The 18,761-nt window shown below is 32.7% G+C and overlaps 1 protein-coding gene and 1 non-coding gene across 19 annotated transcripts in view; both read left to right on the top strand.

Moving 5' to 3' along the window:
- AKAP9 (A-kinase anchoring protein 9) overlaps positions 1 to 18,761 on the top strand; it is a 229,247-nt gene that overhangs the window by 161,098 nt on the left and 49,388 nt on the right. For 11 of the 18 annotated variants that reach the window (XM_035254937.3, XM_009002492.5, XM_009002491.6 and 8 more), the window contains 6 exons: positions 1,905 to 2,137; positions 10,505 to 10,667; positions 11,495 to 11,707; positions 12,688 to 12,726; positions 14,775 to 15,007; positions 15,929 to 16,048. In XM_035254937.3, the coding sequence (XP_035110828.3) occupies positions 1,905 to 2,137; positions 10,505 to 10,667; positions 11,495 to 11,707; positions 12,688 to 12,726; positions 14,775 to 15,007; positions 15,929 to 16,048 (1,001 nt within the window). Of the gene's footprint in view, positions 1 to 1,904; positions 2,138 to 6,716; positions 7,535 to 10,504; positions 10,668 to 11,494; positions 11,708 to 12,687; positions 12,727 to 14,774; positions 15,008 to 15,928; positions 16,049 to 18,761 lie in introns of those variants that run through there. The other 7 variants (XM_078342772.1, XM_054237778.2, XM_002751614.6 and 4 more) reach the window with 2 other exon arrangements.
- LOC118143961 (U7 small nuclear RNA) lies at positions 9,471 to 9,532 on the top strand. The gene has a single exon (XR_004728439.1). It is a non-coding gene; the product is annotated as a U7 small nuclear RNA (small nuclear RNA).

The following is an 18,761-nucleotide window of genomic DNA, read 5'->3' as shown; positions in this document are numbered from 1 at the left end:
ATTCCTACTATGTATATTTTCTCCTGACTTTTTAATATTTTTCTTAATGACTTCTCTGTCACCTAAGAATCATCTAAGCTGGAAGCCCAGAGTCATCTTCTACATATCTTCTTTCCTTGTTGTCTTCTACATTGTCTTCTCCAACCTGTGCTCTTTCTCGACACCATCCCCCACCACCCACCATCTTAGTTCATGTCTTTATCACTTCTCATCTGGACAATTGAAATAACATGTAACCAATTTTTTTCCTTCTTTAACTTACCTCTGCATTGCTACAATTTGCTTCCTGATTCACCTATTTGATATTATCTCCCTATTCAAAATATGATTTACTCTTTCCATTTGTTTATAGCAAAACCTCCAAGGTTCCTATAAAATTTAAGACCATTTACAACTTGGATCCAGCTACCTTCTTTTAGCTCTCTCACCTGCCTCACCACTACTCCATGTCCCTTTGCCCCAAGAGGCCTAGAGTTCCCATGATACACACTGTTCCCTTTGCCTCACATTTCTGTACCCATGAGAAAGAAAATGTCACTAGAATGCATTTAATTTCTCACATAAAGATGCTATAAATTCCAAGATTATCTTGCACTTCTAAGTATTTTCAAGGTATTCAATTTTGAGCACATGGAGTAATATAAATAAGTACCAGTGTAGCTGATGTGTTTTTTACTTTGGGAAATAAAAATACAAAGTGAAAGTTGTATTTGCTGTTACATTAAGAATTAGATAAACTTATATATAATGGAAAACATTTAAAATCATGCCCTAAAATGCTATTTTGGACTCTTCAGCCAGTAACTTATAGAGAGGACATGCTTAGTGAATATTGAATTGCGCTGAATTCAGATATTGTGTCTGAAGCTGTATCTGATGTCATTACTACACAGATTAAGAAAACTCAATATGGCACCAGGTACAAAGTTCTAATAAATAGCTCTTATTTTGAGTGCATGTGTCAAACTGAAATTTAAGCACTTATTCCAAGCATCTGGTACATTAAGATTTCTTCTGCTTTAATTTGTTAATTTTGTATAGGTACTGATAACAAATATGTACTACATGTAATAAAAGAATAGGTAATGCCTCTTCAGAAAATTTCACTGTTGAGTTGTAACCTCTGCCATGGATGACTATTTCATAACAGTGGTGAATAACCTGTGCTTTTATTTTAGCTTAGAGAAAATACTTGGAAAGCTTATCTTCTGCCCATGCAAACTCAATTTTTTTTGCATAAGAAATAAAAATAGTGTGGGTAATGTGGATAACAACATCCATAGTTAAATTAGAACTGCTCATCAGTCTAATCTTATCCCAGTATTTCTCTTAAAAAAGTAGCAAGCAACAAGATGATCTTAGTCCCCTTTACTGTTTAGCGATAGCAGGTGATATTGCCCAATGTGGGCTCAAAAATCAGCCTGCACCAGGCAAATTCAAGCATGTGTCTCTATCCCTCTGTACACCTGGAATGTCCTACTGCACAATGCTTTTCTTTTCTTGTGATTGTTTATGTGTTTCCTCATTACACTGTAAATTCATTGAGGGTTAGAACCAGATCTTGTCTCCTATATGTTCCTATTACTTAGCAAACTCTACATGGTGAGCATGTAGTAAATTTCTGTTAAAAGGTGTCTAAGAAGTTTTTATCAAGGAAAAAAATACTGAGTGACCCAAATATCAATTTCTGGAAGTTCCTATTAGCATAACATTTCTCATTCTTTTGCTTGGTTATTGAATAATATTATATTCTGTATTTGTATCTTGTATTTGTTTTGTTGCAACGGCGTTTTAAAAGACCTTACAATTTCCATGATTTTTAGTTTTAGTTTGATTTTATTTTATAACTTTAAAAAATTATAATTATTATAATAATTTATGCCCTTAAAATACTGTTAATCTAGTTACAGATGAATCCATTCCCTCTTATTCTGGAAGTGATATGCCAAAAAATGACATTAGCATGTGGTCAAAAGTAACTGAGGAAGGAACAGAGCTGTCACAACGACTCGTAAGGAGTGGTTTTGCTGGAACTGAAATAGACCCTGAAAATGAAGAACTTATGCTGAATATTAGCTCTCGACTACAAGCAGCAGTTGAAAAACTCCTAGAAGCCATAAGTGAAACCAGTAGTCAGGTAACCTTCTTATATTGCTGATACGTACTGAATTTGAAGTACAATATGCTATCCCACTCTCTCGACTGAGCTAATTTAGGTGTTTTCATTGGTTGCTGTTTGGCACTTTGGAAGCTTGAAGGCGTATGCATCTTAATCATCCCTTTTGTTCTATGGAAGTTGTATAGCAGAAATGATTCTGAATTCCTGCATGATCCTGCTTTTGTTTTGTTTGTTGCTTATTTCAGGTATATTAGTATTTAATTTCTGTGATTTGTACTTTCGTATATGAAAACAACTGTTAATACTTTTTGTTTCTTGACCACTTTTAAGTACTTTTGACCTCAATCTTGGCTAATGTTAATACTGTTGCTGCTACTTGATGCCATTGTAAATTAGCAGTTTAGTTAATGCAGTATAGTATATGTCTTTTGATAAGCACCATGAAAAATGTTAAATAAATTAGAAGGGGTCAGTGGTTCCAATAGGCCACTTGTTCCTAACAGGCTACTGGGGAGAAACTTGTCCAAAATTTGTCAGCAGTCAAGTGTGTGGGCTCCCCCTGAAATAGTCAGTTTCCCAGGCCAAGACCACAGCTCATAGCACCCATCTGCTAATGTGACCAGGTAGTAAAGTACAGGAGGAGTCTGACCATGGCATTTTCCAGATTTTTCCCAATTTGTTAAATACTAAATTCACACTGTTATTTAGCTTCTACTGTATTATTATAATTGAAATATCGCTAAATAGATCACAAAAGCTTTGTATAGAGTAGTAACTGATGGCAGAGACTTCTCAAAGTACAACCCCTAACCAGCAATATCAACATCATCTGGTGATATCTTCAAGATGTAAAATCTTAGACCCCACCCCAGACCTACTGAAATTGGAGGCCCAGCACCCTGTGTTTTTAACAAGTCCTTTACATGATTCTGATTCACACTAAAGTTTGAGAACCACTAATCTGTGGATTATTAATATAGTGTTCACATTGTTCTGGCTTAATTTTGAAGCACTATACTAATAATATCTTTAATATAAAATGTTGAACTAGTTGTTGACTTCAGGTTAAAAAAGTTATAAAAATGAGGTTATTTCTTAAGTGAATAATATTTTTCAGCATTGGGAATAAGTGTTTTTAAAAACTTTCTTTTAAACTAATTTCAGTTCAGTTTTTAATCTTCCATGGATAAATGTTTAAAGCCATTTGATGTTATTATAAATTATGAGCAGTTTAGTTAATCCAGTATAGTATGGCATCTTCAGAATAGTCTCATTAATTAATAACTAAAATTATTTTGAACCTGATGACTATTTTTAACAGTCAGATTGACAAAGAATAATGTGTAATATCTTTGTGATGTAACTTATATTTCACTTTCCTCTTCAACAGGTCATTATTTGGTTCTACTTTATAATAGTATACTTCTTTTAACCTTCATATTTTTTCACCTATAACAAAATGTAAAACAGCTGGGATGCATGCTGTAATATCTTTGTGTTTTCAGTGAAAGAGAAATTCAGGAAAATAGCTTTTTACAGGATACTCTGAGACCAGAGAAGAAAGTAGCATCTGACGTATTGGGGTATGGTGGGGACCAAGTAAAGTTTACTATAAGACTTGATGCTTAAGATGAGTCATTCATTGAGCAAAATTTCTGAGTGTCAGGGCACTGGAGAAGTATTTGCTTTATAGGCTGATTGGCTGATTTCATAACATGTATTATAGGAGTTACTTACTTTAGGTATTTGATGAGGGGTAATTTGCCCAATGGTATGTCCAAGTCTGTATTATAATACATTTATTACAATGGTTTTACTTCTCTTTTGCTTGGACAGGCTACCATACAATCAGGCTTATATTCACTTCATTGTTAGGTTCCTACTGGTTGGGATAGCTTTCATGATAGCATGAAAAAAAATACTTAGGAGATTGTCATAAGGCCCTTAGAGAGGTAATCTCTCTAACACAGTTCTTATTCAGTAGTCTCTTTGTGGTTCTGCAGAAGTTTTATCTTTGAAAGTATGGTTTCACAGATTGTAGATTCCTGAATCAGGTAGGAATTGAAACCATTCTCTTCTTTAGGAATAGTTTTTCAGTAATTAAAGTTTTCCAGAATCCGGAAGTATTATCGAGAGCCATAGGAGGTTAGTTACCAGGAGATTCCTCTAGGCCTTGGAAGAAATTAATGAATACGTAATTTATTCCCATGGAATGATTTTCACTATAGGAAATTTATATGGGCTTCCTAATACTTATTTTTAAGAATTACAACATCAAAGCTACATGCTTCTATATTTTCTCAGAAAAGGAATCTGAGGATGAAACAGTAGTATAAGATTTTGTTGTGTTTGAAACAAACCTGTAATCAAAATGCTGAAACATTTTGCCTTCAGGTATTGTCCCCAGTGTGTTTAGCATTGGTCCAGGCTGTGTCAGGGTAATGTTTGCAGGTTATAGCCCCTCTGTAAAATAACTTAAAGCAATAGGTAAACAAATCAAAGTCCGAAAGAGAGCAACAGAAATGTATTACAGTTTTAGGAAAATATGTATGAGGAAAAATGGTTAAATAACTTGACATTATATGATTTAAGTAAAGCTTTTTTGTTTAGGAAACAACTCTATGCTGCAAATTAATAGCCTTCAAATATATATTAAAATCTTGATTCTCTGAAACCTGGGGATAATCAGCTAGTCTGGGTAATTAAAAATGTGTTCCTATTATAACTATTTTTGATTGCAAGAAGTTTTGTATGCTTTCTAAAATAGAGGGGGGAAGCAGGATAGAATATAATTTGAATTATTCTAATTCAGTCACCTTTCTGAACATCAATTAATATATCATCAGTTAATATTACTATTGTTACAAGGGCTATATGCCACTATCCTGAATTATCTTTATTTAATACTGCTTTTCAAGTATTTTTTGCCCTAATTTTACCCTATTTTCTTTGTGTAATCATCTTACCTTGACCTGTGTTCCTAATATAACTACTTAGTTATATTAGGATTTTGTTTTACATGGATGGAAGCAAGTTTTACATGCTTCCAAAAATAGGTGAAATAATAGACCGTAATTTCAATTATTTTAATTCAGGGTCATCTTTCTGAACATCAATTAATGTACTATTCCATCAGTTAATATACTGTTATGAGGGCTGTTTGCCCTTTCTGAAGCATCTTAATCTGTTACTTTTTTGAGTCCATTTTTCTCAGTAATTTTCCTCTCTTATCTTTGTAGTTAGTTTTATCCTGACCTAAATGTTATTATTTATAAAGGGCTATTTCTTACTTACAGATTTCGGTTTTGCTTCAAATAAGAGAAATTGGCTATCAGATTATCAAAACAAACTGTAGTTTGCAGAGGGAGCAGGGAAAGAGTACTTTAAGAGGTATTTGATAAGCTAAGCATGGGTCATCACAGTCCATAAGGCTGAGCAGCTGGGATAGTGACAACTTCTATCTGCTAGAGCCCCACTAAAGTCACATTTAGCTGCAGCAGTGATAAGGTTAGGCCTCTATCCTGTATAGGTGTTTATTAGGGTTTCTTATGCAACCCTCCAGTTAGTCTGTGATCGTGTTTTGTTAAGACACCTTCATAGACTAACTGGAGTGTTGCATAAGAAACCCTAATAAACAAAAATTTTTATTGTCTAGTCTAGACTTGTAAGAGGCAACTGCCCCTCCACAGCCACAAGCCATCTCCCTGTAGATGCTGGCTTTCTGTAGAAAATGTAATTTTCTCTACCCTAATTATTAGCCTACCTACCCTGAAACAGTTTGAGTACTGGCTTAAACAACCTTACAATGTGAGTAGCTATAGAATAGATTTGTGTTGGTATTAAGCATGGGTTTTTCCATTTAAATAGAGGCTTTGTCAGTTTAGGATATTTAGTTACTGGATAGAAAAACACCAAAATGAGGGCTTTTTCCTTTCTTTAAAACAACTTTCATTATTGAAAATGTATTGAAAAGTAAGTTGTTTATCTTCTAAAATTCTGAGTGGCTTATTTATTTACTATTGCTCAGGTTTCTGGAGCTACCCAGAAGGCTATTATATATAACTTGGGCTTTTAAAGTTTATTCAGGGTTGATAAGATACCTTAAGTAGTATAATTTTCAACTATTATATATGGTGTAGCTTTAAAAAGAATTTTTTTCTTTAACATGTACTCTGTAAACAATGTGAAAAATAGGTTAAAACTGAAATGTCTATATTTAGTTTTAGTGGCTTCTTGAAAGATGAGTAGTATTTCTAAGGAAATAACAAAAGGAAGTTTTAATTTTACAGAAATAATTATGATTATTTGATATACTTGAATAACTTATTACTAATGTGTACTCAAACATAATTTCACATTTTTAAATTAAAGCAATTTTTTAATGGAATGGAAAAACACCAGCTTATCTTAGAAGCATTATAAACTTGTCTAAATGTCCTTTTCAAAGCCCTGACGTGGAACTTGGAACCTGTCAGGCAGGCTTTTTTTGTGGGTGTATTAATTCACATTCCACCTGTCAGTGTACCTATAGGTAAAGACATTAAACCACACCCTCTGTTCTGACCTTTTCCTCAGGGGACACTGACTAGAATCCTTTGGCTCAGAGTGAGAGGCTATTTGAATAGCTCAGTTCAGAAGAGCTTTTCCTTTTGAATAGAGTGAAGCAGAAAGAGCAAGGGAAATAATGTTGCAACTGCATTTCTCAAGACTGCTACTATGGAGATCTCAAACTTGACCTTCCCTGCCAGGTTCTGCTTTGAAGGCTTACTTATTGTCACAGACATCTTTAATATTAAAAGCAGTTTTGTTGCTCATCTAGTTAGATGTTTATATTTTTATTCTTCTCTTCAAGGACTTAGTTCTTCTAGTTTAAAAGGTGTTTTTGTTTGCTTGCTTTTATTTTTACTTTTTGTTGTTTTGGGTTTTTGTTTGGGTTTTTTTTGAGATGGGATGAAGATTGATAGAGACCTAGTTTTATTAGATTTGTAGGTTTTTTTTCTGTATTTTTCCCCTCCTTTTATTGTGCAGTTTTATGAACTATGAATTAATTTTATATGTTTTCTTAATAAATTTTTGTATTGCTATGGTAGATCTTGATAAGAGGAACTTTTTAATATATTAGAAAATTGATAAAGTAAATTGGGAAGTTTGGCAGCTGTATCTTCTGGGATGGATTCTTACAGCACCTATTTGGCAACTGTCAAACTCAGTGGCTCGTGGCTGGAAGAGCAAGATGAAGACATTTATGAGGTTGAATCTCGCGTGCCTTTACCACATCCTTTTCCTCTATGTGAACATTTGGATGAAAATAACTCAGTAATTGTTAATACTTCTATTTTCCATTTTATTCATAAAAGAAATGGACATATATTAAAGCTTATTTCTAAAATTTCACTGCCTACCCCTCCTTATTCAGTAAGTATAAAAAGTATTCATTTAGTTAAACGCTACAATGAGAAATTAAATTTTGAATGTCTATATTAAGGCTAAATGGGATAGAACCTTGTTTTGTCATTGATATGTTACTACTCATTCATCCTAGACGTATTTAAGGGCTAAATTTGGTCTGAGTTCCAACTTGGCTACGTTTTTAATTACAGAAAGCAGAATGAGATAATATTACATTTCTCCAGTGCCAGGCAGGTTGTTTAAAACAATTTGGCTTTCCCTTAAGATTTTTGCTTTTGTATTTTTATGATGCCAATCCTGAATAAAAATGGAATGATTATTATATTTGAGAGACTAGCTATTGTGATACTTGTAAAACAGCTAAATGAATTGTCATTGAGCAATTAGGAAACCTTTATAATCATATGATATATTGGCTGTTCCAGATAAGGAAAAAAAGAAGCTTGGGTTCTAATTTTGATATTCTTAACAACCTAAAGAACTTATTTTTTGTTTTTAATATGCCTCCTAATCTTGTGGAACAACATCCTTTTCTGCTTTTTATATGAAATATATTTTATAAACATTGTTAAGGATAAGTATTTAGCATAAAGAGGCTTGAATATTTAGTATTTCGGGTTCACTACAAGTTATTCAGTATAACTAAAAGTTATTCAGCACTTTTTATGACTTTCAGAGTTTTGTACTGTACTAGCTAATATTTAACAAGGCATATGGTTTTCAGAATAGTTTTGTTACCTCTTCTACAACTTTTATATAAGTGACAGAATATTGACTGATACTTTACATATACTTTTATGTAATGATAACTTTCTTAAATACTTTAGAAATATTGAATACTAAATTTTTATATACTTCATATTTTTGTAGGAGATATTAGGAATAAACATACTCTAACTGAATGGAAGAAAATTCTTTAAATATTAAGTATTTGGATGAACATTTGAAAGGTGTCTCTTATCTCTCAGTAAAGTATGGATCTCATCTGCTATAATAAATGAATTTTTTTTTTGCTAGATTTACTGTATTTGATCCACTTTTTTTTGTTTTGTAAAACTGAAGTTTTTTTCTTGTGGTCTTTTGATAAATATTTAATGGATTTTAAGGCTGGTTAAATCTTGTCAAGAAGTAGAACATAGAAGCAAAGACTTAATTTGCTTATTAAAACAAGTATTTATTTTGTTGTAAATCCTTTGTTGTATCCCTATAGTAAACTTGAAAAAGGAAAAAAAATTCATATCCTTTTTAGTCAGATGTATTTACTAGATAGTCATTTTATAATAAACAGAAAAAAATGACATATATGTTTGTAAAAGCAGTTGTTATGTTTTTAACATACAGGTTATAACTAAATTCAGGGAGTAGTTGTGTATAAATTAGTTCATACTTTATTGTTATGTTTATTTATAATACAAATTAATCATTATCCACATTTAAAGTAAAAACTCTTGTCCGTTAAAAGTAAAACTATTCCGTTTGAGGTAACAACATATTATCATGAGTATTTTAGGAAATAGTTTATAATTTAAAATGTATGATTTTCTATTATGAATCTTATATGTGTATTCATATTAATTTCAAATAAGTTATATGTGATATTTAAAATATCCTATTAAAACAAGGATAATTACATACTGGAAATTTTGGAAATTGATTTAAAGTAGCTGTCAAAAGCTATAGTTTACTCTAAAATCCATTTGCTATGATGAATACCACTCAGATGTGAAGAGCAGAAGTCTTTAAAAATATTCTTTAATATTATCATGATTTTATAGACATGTAACTAAATTAGAAACCACTACATTTGATCATTTTAAGCTTAAAATGTAGTAATATCTTTTTAATGCACAAAGTACTTTATATATAAATTTACAAATTCTTACGACTTTACTATGAGACTGTTATTAATATATGTGGTAGTTTCTTCTTAAGATTTTTGGACTAGTGTTACAGCTCTTTTAGAATTTGTCTAGCATGCTTTCCTGGTTTTGCCAGGAAGCCCCTCTCAAAAAAAAAAAATGTTTTTGGACTAAATACTAGAAACATTTGATTTCAGTTTTTTCCCATGTAATTGTTTCAGTAAAAACAGATAAGCAGATAGTGGTAGTCAAAACTCAGAACACCAAGGCAGAGACAGTACTTTTCTACAATTTCATACAGCTCATTTAGTAGCAGTGATCATCAGAACACTAAGGCAGAGACAGTACTTTTCTACAATTTCACATAGCTCATTTAGTAACAGTAATCAAGAGAGCTTTGGCCTTAAGCCTCCTGCCATCTTAAAAAATTGTTTAAGATTATAGTCAGTATGTACCTTTGGTAGTATTCTAAGGAAGCTGTGTTTATGGTTAATGTCTCTGTATTCTAAGGTTTTGAAAATAAACTGAATATTCACAGGATCCTTAGATGTTTCACAAATGGACAGAAATATAAAGCTTTTAGTTAAAGCACATGGATTTTAAATGTATTTCATTTTGTTGTGCCACTATGATTTTGTTAATTGATGCCATGATATTAATCATGTATTATTAGTCCCCAAAAGTATATAGCAAATACTATAGGAGTCACAGTCAATAAATTCTAAATGTAAAAGAAAACTTATCATAGATCATATAGTTACATAAAATCTTTTAAAAATACAATAAACTCCTGTGCTTCATTAACTTTATGTCTTCTTTCATATGATTAACTACTCATCCATTGATTTAAAGTGGTTTATATCCAAAAGAAGCATATTCTTTTGTTCAATAAAGCTAGAATACATCACTTTACGGAAAGTTGTGCACAGCAGATTTACTTGTCTCCTCTAATTTATCCAACCTGCTAATCTTAGCATGCACTGGCAATATATATAAATGACCACAGTTCAGTAGTATATCTTTATTTGAAAATCCTTCTTTTTTCCAGCTTTAATGGAGAATGAAACTAGTATTTCCATACTTTATTTTCTTTTATGTATTGTTTCCCTCTGTTTAGCTTGAACATGCGAAAGTTACACAGACAGAATTGATGCGTGAGTCATTTAGACAGAAACAAGAAGCAACAGAGTCCCGTAAGTGCCAAGAGGAACTTCAAGAGCGCCTTCATGAGGAGTCCAGGGCCAGAGAACAGCTAGCTGTGGAGCTCAGTAAGGCTGAGGGTGAGCAATTTGCCATCGACAACTAAGGGTAGAGGAATTTCAGTCTTAAAATAGAGGTTTTGATACACAGCCAGGTTTGGAAGCCATCAGTCTGACTTAAAGTGACCATTAAAAAGTACTTGTGATTTATCTTCAGAGTTTTTCCAAGCAGTTTTTACAACTATATACATACAGTTTTAATTATAAAAAGAATTTATAGTTACAGGAAATATTAAAATTTTTTAAAATATCCAAAAGGATGGTGGTGACTTGCTACCATAATCACACCATCTTAAGACAACCCTTGTAATTTAAAGATGAGGAAACTGAAGCTAAAAGATGTTATTAAATTGTTAAAGGGCACCATTACCATTAAATGGTTATTCCAGGCTTTGAACCTCTAAAGCCCTATGCTCTTTTTATTCTTCTCTTCTGTTATGGGTGTTGGCCTTCTAAAATTATTAAAAATACCAACTTTCTAATTATCAAAGTATGATTTAGTTCACAAGCATCTACTTTGTATTCAGCTTTCCAGAAACTTATTGTTTATATATGTTTGGTAAGGTGAGTTACACCTACATGATGTGATACTTTAGTATAGCAAAATGTAAGAAAATTCAGAAAAATTTCATGTTTTTGCTCAATGGTAAACAAAGAAATGTCTGCATTGACCATACTCTATTAAAGGTTAATCTGCTGCAATGAGCAGCAAATTCATTCAAGACTTTTATTAGGTTGGAATTATGGAAAGTTTTGCTAACAGTACACCATTTATTGTTTGTCTTAAAACCTAGTGGTTAAATTTGAAATGAGTAATAGTTCCATTCTTTGTTAATTTTATTTTATAGGTGTCATTGACAGCTACACAGATGAAAAAACACTTTTTGAAAGGCAAATTCAGGAAAAATCTGATATAATAGATCGTCTTGAGCAGGAGTTATTGTGTGCAAGTAACAGATTGCAAGAATTGGAGGCAGACCAACAGCAGATCCAAGAAGAAAGAGAATTACTGTCCAGACAAAAGGAAGCTATGAAAGCAGAGGCGGGGCCAGTTGAACAACGTATGTATTTTCAGAATTTGTACCAAACATTTCTCTGATTTTATTATATTCTTCAAAGGTTTGCAGTGGCTTTTCTTCCTCTTTCAGCGCCAGTATTCACATATTTTATGTAGAGATTTGAAAAGTTATAAGAAAATCTATTTTATAGATAAATGTCCTGTCAGCCAGTCATGTGGCATCAGGTTGTCCCCCCCCGCCCTTTGGGCAGATGTTAACAGGAAAAGATAGTTCTTCATTTATCCTCAAACTTCTGCTTCAGGAGAAATCTGCAAATAATGAGGCAGGATATTTTAAAATTTGTGTAAGGTTTAGTTCTAATAGCAGAGAGGCAGCAAAAATATATACTTGGATTAAATATCTAAAAGCACTGATCTGGCACTAGTAATGAGCAGGTAGAAGAGATTTTTGACTTGCAGGCAGAGTAGATTTAGAAAGGTCAGTGGCTGGTAGGCTGACATCTAGTTTAATCTAAATAGGAGTTCAAATAACACTTAAATTCATAAGTACGCTTTCATTTTTCATTAAATAAGAAATTAAGTAATATCTTGAAGTCAAAGTTTATTTAGCAGTAAATGTCAGTCTTTGTAACGATGGAATTTTAAATCCTGTTTACCATGTCCTCTCACTTTTATATTACACATACAGTTGGATTTTTAGTTGTGAAGTTTCACTGATTTCACTTTATCAGTTAGAAATGCAGCATATAGCATTGTAATATAGTTAAGTTTCTTCCGGTTGCTCAAATTAATTAAACAGGTTTAGTTTGGAATTTTTAATGTGGAAAGGATATGTCATACATGTAAAACATTTGAGAAATACTGGAACTTCTCAAAATGTTACCAATGATAATCGATGTCTTCAACTCTTGCTTTTGATACACATGTGTGCATATGCATTATTCTATTTTAGGAATTAGAAGACATATAAATTTCACTTTCGCTGTGTCTTTTGTTTTGTTTTGTTTTTCTCTATTCTCCTAGGACTAGTAGATGCTGCAGTCGATGCAGCACCGGGAGCAGGTGTGTGTATACAATTGCATGGCCACTGTTTGGGTGGTAGAGATAACTCCAAAATGTGGGTGACCTCTGGATTTTCGACCAACTAACATATCTCTAGTTTTGCAGTGTTGCTCTTGTTTCATACTTACAGTTTTTCTCTTTAACAACAAAAAAAACTTTTCTTACAATAAAAGTACATATTTTCATTTGAAATTAACATCTGAGATTCATACTGACCATCATCTTATGCTGTCTATTTTTGCATAGAGCTTAAAGCTATTTTGATTTTTGTTTATTTGTTTGTTTTTTGAAATGAATTCTTGCTCTGTTGCCCAAGCTAGAGAGCCGTGGTACGATATTGACTCACTGTAACCTCCTCCTCCTGGGTTCAAGCAGTTCTTCCACCTCAGCCTCCTGAGTAGCTGAGACTACAGGCGAGAGCCACCATGCCTGGTTACTTTTTTGTACTTTTAGTAGAGACAGGATTTCACCATGTTGGCCAGGCTACTGTTGATCTCCTGGTCTCAGGTGATGCCTCCACCTTGGCCTCCCGAAGTACTGGGATTACAGGCGTGATCCACTGCGCCCAACCATTTTAATTTTTTTAAGAAAACATTTAACAAATATATTAAACTCTTTGAATCTATGAGTTTTTAAAATGCTCCTTCTAAATCAGGAAGTATGTAAGATGATGGTAGCAAAAGGATCAATGAAATTTAATAAGAGGCTTTCTGGTGATTTATTTTCATATTAACATCTACTATTAGTATTATTTTAAAAGGAAAGCTGTTTTCTAGAGATTCCTAGTCCTGAATACAATGTTGGCATACCAGTTAGTTTAAAGACTCCAGGGATATGTTCTTTCCATTTTCTTCATTCGAAGATTGTTTAACTTTTGCTACATATACTTTGTTATTATATTAATAATAATAATGGCTAACACATGGTGCTTACAATACCTGAGACACTCTTCTTTACATATATTGACTCATTTAATGCCAAAATAACTCTCAGAGATCAGTAATATTATTATTCTCAGTTTACATATAAGGAAACTAAAGGACATCATCATAATTGTCACATGGGAGATAAGTTGCTAAGCTAGGTTGAACCTACAGTATGTTCTTTTTTTTTTTTTTTCTTTTTGAGACGGAGTCTCGCACTGTCACTCAGGCTGTAGTGCAGTGACGTGATCTCAGCTCACTGCAATCTCTGCCTCCTGGTTCAATTAATTCTCCTGCCTCAGCCTCCTGAGTAGCTGGGACTACAGGCATGCACCACCAAGCCCAGCTAATTTTTTTGTATTTTTAGTAGAGACGAGGTTTCACCATGTTGGCCAGCATGGTTTCAATCTCCTGATCTCATGATCCACCCCCCTCAGCCTCCGAAAGTGCTGGAATTACAGGCGTGAGCCACCATGCCCAGCCGAGCCCACAGTATGTTCTTAAACACTACACCACACTGCCTGTCATACATGTCAGTTTTCTGTTGATTGACATACATGTGACCATGCAAAAGCAACTCAGGAATATGGATCTAATAAGGAATAAGACTAACAGGAAATTTCAGTTTTATCTATTTATATTTCTGTAACTCGTACTTGCCTTGGTTAAAGATTTACACTGTTTGATCTTAATGTTTATTGTGTATGCAAATAAAATTGACTTCGTGGGTTTGGATGAATTGCTTTTTGCCTGAGGTAAAAAAAACGGTGAGGGTTTTTTTTCTGTGCTTGAATTTAATTAGACTTTGTTCTTTTCCCAGTAATAAAAATAGATTCTTTTTGGTCGTTTGCTATGTTATTTTCACAAAAATATTATTTTTAGTGACAGGACACATTTTTTTGTTAATTCCATATAATTTTATTAATATCTTGTTTACTTATGTAGAAATATTTTAATATAATTCTGATATTTTCATAAGAGAATATTTCCTTTGTCATGTGTGTGTAAAATAATTCTCAGCCTTTTATTTCATGAAGGTAAAATTTGGACATAGTTATCAGGGATTTCATTATCATAGCATCATTAATTGTAATTTAACTCAGTATACTTTGTATTAATAAACAGAATTACTACAGGAGACAGAAAAATTAATGAAGGAAAAACTAGAAGTACAGTGTCAAGCTGAAAAAGTACGTGATGACCTTCAAAAACAAGTGAAAGCTCTAGAAATAGATGTGGAAGAACAAGTCAGTAGGTTTATAGAGCTGGAACAAGAAAAAAATGCTGAACTAATGGATTTAAGACAGCAAAACCAAGCACTGGAAAAGCAGTTAGAAAAAATGAGAAAATTTTTAGATGTAAGTATTCTCGAGTTGAATATTGATTTTTCTGAGTGGAATGTTCTTTGCTAGTATTCTAGGCTATGAATTTTAAGTTACGAAAAGACTTGAATTAGTTTTTCAATGTTCTATTAGGTAGTACTATTCCAATTTAAGATTCCAATAATTTTTATTGTGCAGCACTCAGAATTAAAATCAGTACATTTTATTGTGTACTGAATTATACATAATAAAAACGATGAATAAGCCCTACAAGTTTACCTTTTCAAATTCAGATAAGAAGCTAATTCTAGATTTTTATTTAACCAAAGATAGGCAAAGAGATAATGGGTAAAAGATACAGGTAACAGTGTGACCATTGGAAATAGGCCTGGAACAGTGGTCGTGCTGCCATTACTCTCTTCCAAAAAGATGTTAAATCTCTAATTTCACATTTTGTTTTCTTTTGAGATTTCACATAAGCCTAATATTCTCTTCATAGATCAGAGAATCAGATTCTTACTCATTTTATAATTTTAGGCATAAAACCTAGATTAGGATTCAGGAAATTGATTTACCAAACAATTTGTTTTAATTATTTTGTTTAACGACTAGATCAACAGTGGAATTCCTCCTTTGTGCTAGAAAAGTAAATTCATTTCAAGGTGAATATTTTTTCATCCTGTGTTTAATATTACTTGAATAAAAAAGAAATGTACTTCAAAAAATAGTTAAATATTAATACTTGAATTTTTGTTGAGAAGCCCAAAAAGGCTTCTTTTTGTGCCATACAAAAAAATAAAATGTTATCTTTTAAAACTTTTGTGGTTTGGGATATTCCATGATCATCAGTCCTTGGTCTTCAAACAAAACTAACACATAACTAATGGAGAAGTCAGAAATAATAACTTCACTAAATACTGTTTCTTGAGTTATATCATTATTACTATTAAACTTTAGGAGCAGGCCATTGATAGAGAACATGAAAGAGACGTATTCCAACAGGAAATACAGAAACTAGAACAGCAACTTAAGGTTGTTCCTCGATTCCAGCCTATCAGTGAACATCAAACTAGAGAGGTAAGAACTTTACCTATATTGCCCACCTTACAGTAATTTGTATCAAGGGTAAAGTAAGATGCACATCATGAAAAACTTAAAAGTGGATTATTTCTGTTGATGTAAATCTTCAAAATTAGAAAATTTAATATTATTTAAGTGTGAGAAGGTAATCCTAAAAATTGTTCGTGTTGAAATTTGGAATCATTTCCATCTGCATATGTCTTCTAGTATTTCACAATTAAATAAACTCTATTTCTTTATTCCCATTCCTAACAAAAGTAATCAAAAGAGTTGTCTGTGTTCACTCTTTCTCATTTCTCATTCTCTTATTAGTCCACTCCAGTGAAGTATCCAACCCTTGTTTCTTAGTAGGGTTATGCCTTCTACTTCATTTAAATTGTTCTTGTTAAGGTGACCCAGAGCCTCATGGCTATAGCTAATATCCAACTCTGTTTCCGTCCTACTCAACCATTCAGAGGCATTTATTGCAGCCTTCTCCCAGAAATACTTCCTTCTTTTGGTTTCTGTGACACACCTACTCCATGATCTCTCTCCTTTAGTCTTTGTTTTTCTTTTTCCTACCCAACATAAATGATGGAGTACCCCAAAACTTCCTACCCAACCTAAATGATGGAGTACCCCAAAAAGTAATGGCCCCTTTTTATTTCCTATGTATAGCCTCTTCCCAAGGAGTCATATATAAATGACTCTACATTTGTTTTTCCATCCCTGACATCTCTGTTGAGCTCCAGAATTGGATATCCAGTGCCTACTCTGTCTCCACTTAGATGTCTCAAAATTAACCTGTCCAAAAGAGAGGTCTTGTTTCCTGATTAGCCATTACCAGAGAAAGATAAGCATAAAACTTTTTCCTTCTTCATCTCAGTAAATTCTGTACTTTCTAACCTGTCCCATTGCTGAGAACAAGAATCAGCCTTGATTCCCCTCTTTCTCTCAACTCCTACTTCCAACCCATTGATGGGTCAGATTGCACTACAACTTTCTGTTCTTTGCACTTTTGTTCATCTCCCTATATCCCAGTTGTCATTGTTTGCCTGGATCACTGTGGTAGCCTCTTAACCAGTCTCCCTGCTTCTCCTTTTTCACCCCAACTGCCCATTTTTCTTATAGAAACAAAGTCAAAACTCCACATTTACCAAATGAATGTTACATGAATGAGAGAGGATTCACTGTCTGAATACCTAAAAATGGCTTGTCATGGTGATAAAGACATTGTGCTTAGGATAAGGCAATCCCAGTTTGTATCATGACTCTGCCATTTACTAGTTAGTGACAATAACTAAGTTAACCTCTCAAATCTCTGTTTATTCATTTCTAAAATAGAGATTGTAATAGCACTCACATCATAGGAATGTTGACCTGGCACATAGTGAACACTTTAATATTATTTCTGAAACAATATTTATTTCAAATGTAATTTCTAAACTGTTTAGTGGATTCATTTCTCTTAAAAGAAAGCCGAAGAAGTATAGAGTGCCTATAAACTCCTTGTAATAAAATGTTATATACTACAGTAGTACAAAAGTTACCAGTCTCCACAGTTTCTAGTTATTGCCCCATTTCTAACAAATATATTTTCAGCTTTTAAAAAATAGTCATTTGTTGTACTTCAAAGAATATTTAAGCTCTAGAACCTAGGTTGTCATTTCCTATTATGTATTTATCTTTTATTTGAAAACATTGGCCTGCTTTACTCATGAAACTTTAAGAAACTAACAAAGATGTGTATGTTTGATTTTTTTTCCTCCCCAGGAACATTGTAATCTATTTCTCACCTTACTTTGCTAGATCTGATTCTTAGCTTCGAATTTTCTCAAGATTAAAAAAAAAATACACCATTTATTGTACCTACTTTGTTGCCTTTTCTCTTAACCTTACTCCAAATCTTAGTCAACTTATTATTGTTAAAGTTTTTCCTCAGCAGCTTTTTTTCCCCCTCTCTTTAAAACTAACTGTACATATCAGTGGCTTTATTGCTATCATCCATGAACCTGAAATTGCAGTTAAGCTTACATTCTTTTAACGTTCTGAGAAGTAACTATTATTTTGTAGATAATTTCCTCAGAATATTTCACTGGAAAGAAAAGCTATAATTACTTTATTTCTTACCATCACATGTCGCTTGTTTTAAACTAAGCTTTCCTTCCTCACTTTTCATATAGTACTACTAATCTTTCCTGTATTCTTCTGTCACAGAACCATTCACTTGAAGGGATCTGCATATTATTCTTAGGCAATAGGTTTTGGTACACATCATTATTTTAGTTAAAGGAGAAACCAAGACTAGAGACACTTAGGATAATCTTCAGGTGCACAGGGTCCCTCTCACTCCTCTTCATCCATATCTCTTTCCTAGGCTGATGGAATGTATAGATTGAAAAAGCTTCCCAATGACTGTTTTCAAAATATAGTTCATAAAAGATTTATTTGGGTCATACAAGAGTAAATCAGTACTCTACAAATTTGTCATCTTTTTAGGATTTAGTGTGGTTTTGCCATTAGATAATACAGACTTATGAAAAATGCATTTTTCTCCTCTTCCTAGCTAGAGAAAGTCTTAGTCTTAAGAGAGAGAATTCTTTGTAAACAGTTGTGTAACTGAAAAAAAAATTTAGACATTATCAGTGTTAGTCTGTATTCCAAATGATCACAAACATAATTTTTATTTCTCTCAATTATTAACACTTATGTGAAATAAATTATTTTAAAA

Source organism: Callithrix jacchus, chromosome 11 (genome assembly GCF_049354715.1).
Source record: "Callithrix jacchus isolate 240 chromosome 11, calJac240_pri, whole genome shotgun sequence".
NCBI classification, from domain to species: Eukaryota; Metazoa; Chordata; class Mammalia; order Primates; family Cebidae; genus Callithrix; species Callithrix jacchus.
This window is presented reverse-complemented; position numbering and strand designations above follow the sequence as displayed.